We start from the raw sequence: 6426 nt of genomic DNA on the forward strand, positions 1-6426 counted from the left end.
ATATATTATTAATTGATTTAAGAACCAGATTCTCTCAAAATCGAATCAATAACTTGTAAAATATATTTCATTAATTGCTTCCTATTTACATGATATTGTATTTTTTTTCTCTTTTTTTTAATGATGGGAAAAGAGGAAAAATGATTTGGGAATAAATAATTTAAAACTTGAAAAAATCATAAATTGGGAGGAAAACAAAAATTTCATTGATTGCTTCCTATTTACATGATATTGTATTTTTTTTCTTTTGTTTTTTAATGATGGGAAAAGAGGAAAAATGATTTGGGAATAAATAATTTAAAACTTGAAAAAATCATAAATTGGGAGGAAAAACTTTTGTTTTCTACTGATTTACAAATGGATAAGCACGGAAATTTCCAAATAGCAAAATCAAATTTTAATTACAAAAAAATTTGTCGTTATCAAAAATAGAAAAATTACTAAAAAGAAAAATATTTTATAGTATTTGAAAAACAACATATTTTGAATCATTGGCAGCCTCATTGTCTGCATCTTTCTATTATCAACCATTATTATTTTGTTTTATTAGTATATTATTCTCTATTATTTTGTTCTCTACTTGTCATTTTTAAAACTACAAAGAGGCTGCTGTGGATCCAAATTCAAAAAGACTACAATTTGAAAACAAACAAGTATGACCGGGTAATTCAAACCTAAGTAGGAAATAAAGATCATGAATATTCTTTCCCCTTTACTTTTCTATTATTTAGACCAAGAAATTTAAAAATAAAGCTATTTATAGAGAGATCAATCCCACTTCACTTGCATTAACCTCTTCTCCCTCTTTGCATCAAAAAAAAAAACTTCTTCTCCCTCCTACACCATGGCTTCAAAAATCTGGAATATTTTCTGTGAAACTAACCGCATAATAGTAGCTCAACCTGGTCACTACCTCACTCTCTCCTTCATCTTCCTCTTACCCCCGTCTTTCGTGTCTCTTCTCCTCAACATCCTTATCAAATACATTCAACAAGCCACCTACCCCATCTTAACCATCTCCCTAGTTTCTATCCTCTTCCTCCTCATCTCTTACATCTTCACATACTGTGCCGTCATCTCCATCACTTCCAGCGTCTACCCCTCCTTTCTTAACCAACCCATCAAACTCAAACAAGCCTTCAAATCCATCTCCACTTCCTTCTTCCCCTTACTCGCCACAGACATCATCGTCTATGCCATTTACTTCGTTGCCTTTCTTATATTTGCACTTGTCATTGGAGCTGTCTCGTTTGTCATCGCTTATCTAACCGGTGTTGACCTCCAAGCCCATTATTTCTTTGTTGTGGTTCCATTCGTTCTTGCTTGCATACTTTTTTTCATGTTTTTGGGAGTTCAGTTGAGCTTGGTGAAAGTTATTGTGGTGGTGGAATCACTCTGGGGTTTGGAACCGTTGAGGAGAAGTTGGAAATTGGTGGAAGGAATGTTGCTGGTGATCATCCCAATCTTTACCTTGTTTGGACTATCGAATTTGGTGTTGGCGTCGTTAGCTGGTGATAGCTGGATATTGATTTTAGTGTTTACTCCGATAGTTGCTCTGCTTACCCTTTACAATATTGCGGTTCTTGCGGTGTTGTACGTTTACTGCAAAGATAAAAATGAGAAGCTAGCAGATCAAGTATTTGCGACGGAAAAGGACGAAGCTAGGTTGCCACTAATTTCATCTTAGAATTGGTGGTTAAAGTTGTGTGAAATTTTGGGTTTGACCCAGATATGTTTTTTTAGTTGTTTTTGTTTGTTTGTTTTTGATTAAAATATACTTGTATTTTTTTAAACCAAAATTTATTAATAAGGAAAGTACAAATAAGTACTCCAAATTTATAAATAAAGGAGGATCATTAAGATCCAAAAGGAACAAAATATACCTGTATTGTATCCATCTTTGTAATCAATAAATAAGATTTAGAAATAAAAAATGTGGTTGTGAAGAAGTAATGAACAGATCCTGAGTTTTCTCCACCAACAAAAATGGCTTCGCTACGGGAGTCGGGAAATATCGTAATGTGATGTCAATGTTTTTGAAACAATTGCACATCTACATAAAAAACTTAAAGTCACTAATACTGAATAGATATGTTCTCTATATATTACACTGCCATATAACTCTGATGTTGTATATTTGATTACTTTCTTTTCATAATTACATAATCTAAATTGTGTTTAATTTGTTGAGAAATGTATAAATTCTTGAGCTATATTCTTGCCCTCATTTCAACACGGGTGGAAAAACAAAAATTATTTTGAATCTTATGGGTATATTATATTGAAATTTTAATAATTATTTTAACTTATGGACATTCATATTTTGAACATTCATATATCTTTTCTACATTAATATTAGAGTCTGCTATCAACTATATATCTATGATTAGTGAGGAAATATGAACATTCAATTTTATTTTACTCTTAATTTAATAATAAAATTGCACTATAAAAGATCCTAATATGTAATTAACAATTTTAAATTCTTTGTTTCCTTTTTTTTTTTGACTAAATAAAATTTTCTTTCATTCCAATCGATAGAGTATATTGTTGCAATACAAATTAAAAATCGCCAAAAACAAAAAGGATGAATCTGCAAACAACTCACATCATCCATGTTAATAGCATAAAACGGCAAATTGCATATGCATACGAATATAACTATGACTATATTGAAATGTCTGAAATATTCATGCCTCCAGATCTGTAGCGTTAATGGCACCAAAGTCATATATAAGATCTGCACTAGATCGAAACTCATCTTTCAACCTGAAACAAATGAACACTGCGCACAACGACAAAAAAAACAAAATACACCGCACAAAGACGGGAAATCAAAACAAACAATGACACACTAAAATGACGAAATCACAAAAAAAAACACTAAATATATGTGAAAACCACTTATTTAACTAATAGAGAAACAAGAACGATTTGGAGGGGTGATTTTGGATCAAAATCGATCATAAATCACCCCTCCCTAGGGGATACAAAAGAAGAAGAAAAGTGACAATGACTAGGGTTGAGAGAACGGATTCTTTGTTTCCTTTATTTAGTGTGTTTATGTTGTTTGAAAGAATTGCTAAGAAATTCAATAATTCGGTGAAGAATAAGAATAAATTTGTCTGAAACAAAAATTATATAATTTTATATAAGAATAATTTTGTAATTTAAACTTAATACTTATTGTATCAAACATATATGAAATTATAAAATGATAATATTAGATTATTTTAATAATGAGAAAAATGTATTGTTGTTACAAATATTTATATAAATAAATAAAAAGTGTATTGTTAGTTAGCTCTGAAATATTTGTATGAATGGAAAAAGTGTATTGTTGATACACATTTTTATAAACGCGAAAAAGTGGGTTAACTTTGGATTACTTAACAATTGATTTACGGGAAAAATAAGTTAACTTAGGATTATTTAATAATTGGTTTATGGAAAAAGTAAGTTAACTTTGGATTACTTAACAATTAATTTACGTAGAAAATTTTTACAGTTTTATTCTTATCTCATGTATTTATGGTGTTTTAGATCATGGTGTGATCGATATGGTGATGTTGTGTTCAACTGAGTTTATGATTTTAACTTTTACGTGGAGGAGAAGCTTTAATGATTTTAGAATTAAAATTTGTAGAATTGAGTTTGTGATTTTAACTTTTATATCTTAGAGTTGAAACATTGCTATTCAACATTTTGAAAGTAAACCAAGTAAATAACTTAACAAATTAGATATTTCTATGAGTTGTTAAATTTTAGAATTAAGTTTTTGGGGTTTTTTTAATTATGTGTATTAAGTTTGCAACTATTTTCTTCCTAAGCGGTATATACATATGATATTTTTGGTGTGATTATATGGTTATTTATGGATATTTTGGTCTAATTTCGTTTAACTTGATGAAATGATAATATCGCACGAATATTTTACTTTTTTTTTAATGTATTGCTTTGAATAGACTGTTTATCGTAATAAAGGTTCTTGGAAGCATAGACTGACGGGTAGATGTTAAGCGTATGTATGGAATAATATATGTAGATTGTTTATCATAATGAAGGTCCTTGCAGGCGTAAATCGACGGGTAGATGTGAAGCACATCTATGGGGATAACAGTTGTAAATTGTTCATCGTACTTATCAATGTTGTTTTCAAACAGGTTTTCCAAGCATTATGTTAGTTAGTAAACATTTTTTTCTTTTATCCTACAATTTTAATCTCCATCTTTTAAATCTTTCTTTTCCTATTTTTTTTATATAATTGAAGTTAGAGTAAGAAAATGATGAGAAAACTGAGTTAGCGGACACATTACTTAATTTCCAATATGCTTCAATCTATTCATAACATGTTTCAAATGTGGATTCTAATAAGTTGAAAAATAAAATAATTGAATGTAACCAATAGTTTATTGTAATGAATGTTTTGGGAGGCGTAGATCAACGGGTAGATGTGAAGTGTATCTATGGGATAAAAGTTGTAGACTGTTTATCTTGATGAACTCCTTGGAAGCATAGACTGAGGGGGGTATATGTCAAGCGTAGTTGTAGATTCTTCATCGTACTTACCAATTTTGTGTTCCAAGAGGTTTTCAGACACTATCTTAGTTGGTATTGACATTTCCTTTTTCTGTTATTCTATAATTTTAAATCTTTTAAATCATTTTTTATTGTTGTTTTATATAGTTGAAGTTAGATAATCGATTGTATGGTTTATTCAATTCAACAAGATTTTTAAATATTTAATCAATGTAATTTCTCTAATATATTTCTTATAATTTGTTGAACTATATCTCCATTGTTCTTTTTAAAATACTACTTGGATCAATGCTTAAAAGTTTGGGCATATTATTAGCAATGTTTTAAAAACCGAATCGAAGAAAGAACCATTAAAACATGTGGGTCATGGTTCAATCGGTTCAACCGTAATTGAACCGTATATTAAATTTAAACTAAGAAAAAATAAATAGATTATTAAATATCCTAATAAAATTAATTTATATCATAATTTATAAAATAAAATTCTCAAATAAACACGATACTAATAAACAAACTTACAAAATAAGAAGAATGCAATGTAAAATCCAATAACAAATCATAAAATTAGTTAAGGACCAATATTTATATATTTGTCTCAATTACTTAACTCAAAGTCATAAGTTCTTCATCAGTATAATTTCTCACAACTCTTCCAAGACCAACATCACTTATATCGTGTCCACAAACATTATATTATTTCTTCTCTTTCTATTTACATTGTCTCGTGTCTTTCAATTTTATTCTTTATTTTCCTTGTATACAATTTTAAATGTTTGCTATAATTAATTTTTTAGATTTAAACAAAGAAATAAAATGAAGTAAAACATAAAAAAATTATCTTTGATTTTTTGAACCGTCTGTTTCACCAAAACCGATTCCGATTTTACAATTATTTTGGTTTTTTGTGCTTGAAACAAATTTATCCCAATTTTATAGACCTAACCATTTATTGGTCCAAACCGAACCGGAGATTAAACAACATTTCAAGGTTGAACCGGTTCAATCAGTCGGTTCAATCCGATTTTTAAAACATTGATTATTAGTCTAAATTTAAAAATATTTAAATATGGTTTTTTTCTTCACCCACCTCCTAACCTTCTTGCCCACCCCTGGTGAATTTACAACATTACCCCTTGTTTCGGAAGTTCATTTCCGAAACGGTAATTTTTTTTGAAAAAAAGGTGTTTTCGGAAATGAACTTCCGAAAACGTGTTTTTTTTAATATAAAATATTGATTTCGGAGATGCATCTCCGAAATAAAGTTACATTTTCAGAAAATGTGGTGTTTCGGAAGTTCATCTCCGAACGCACCCCCCTTGGAGAATTCGGAAATGAACCTCCGAAAATATGTCTGGACAGAATAAAATGAAAAACAACAACAATTCGCTTTATTTAATCGGGTGAAGATTACAACGATAATAATACATAAAATTAAAGTTACATATTGTTGAACACGGGTAGGTGGGGATGAGAGAGTGGTGGGGAGAAAAAAAGGCTTCCAAATTTCAAAAGGTGTACTACTGTAAGTAACAAATGACAGAGGAGGTGTAACCGGGGTGGAACATATGACGGAGGAGGTGGATGTCCGGAGGAAGAAGAACCGGAGGTACGTCCACCGCGAGACAAAGGAGCCAATCAATGTAAGCTATAATTTATCATTATCATCAGGGGACGTCATTACAAAAAATTGGGAAAAAAATCTTATTATTTTTAATCTTGATTTTTTAGAAATGACGTCCCCAGATGATAATGATAAACTATAGCTTACAATGATTGGCTCCTTTGTCTCGCGGTGGACGTACCTCCGGTTCTTCTTCCTCCGGACATCCACCTCCTCCGTCATATGTTCCGGCCCCGGTTACACCTCCTCCGTCATTTGTTACTTAC

At 30.3% G+C, this 6426-nt stretch overlaps 1 protein-coding gene across 1 annotated transcript; it reads left to right on the plus strand.

The window, feature by feature from the left end:
• Nucleotides 1-844: 844 nt before the first annotated feature.
• Nucleotides 845-1687, plus strand: LOC131605425 (uncharacterized). The gene has a single exon (XM_058877782.1). The coding sequence runs from the start codon at nt 845-847 to the stop codon at nt 1685-1687; it is 843 nt and encodes a 280-aa protein (XP_058733765.1).
• The last annotated feature ends 4739 nt before the right edge of the window (nt 1688-6426 follow it).

This window comes from Vicia villosa, linkage group LG5 (assembly GCF_029867415.1).
Source record: "Vicia villosa cultivar HV-30 ecotype Madison, WI linkage group LG5, Vvil1.0, whole genome shotgun sequence".
NCBI lineage: Eukaryota > Viridiplantae > Streptophyta > Magnoliopsida > Fabales > Fabaceae > Vicia > Vicia villosa.

Coding starts and splice junctions, on each gene's coding strand:
- LOC131605425 (XM_058877782.1), top strand. CDS start 845: ATGGCTTCAAAAATCTGGAATATTTTCTGTGAAACTAACCGCATAATA.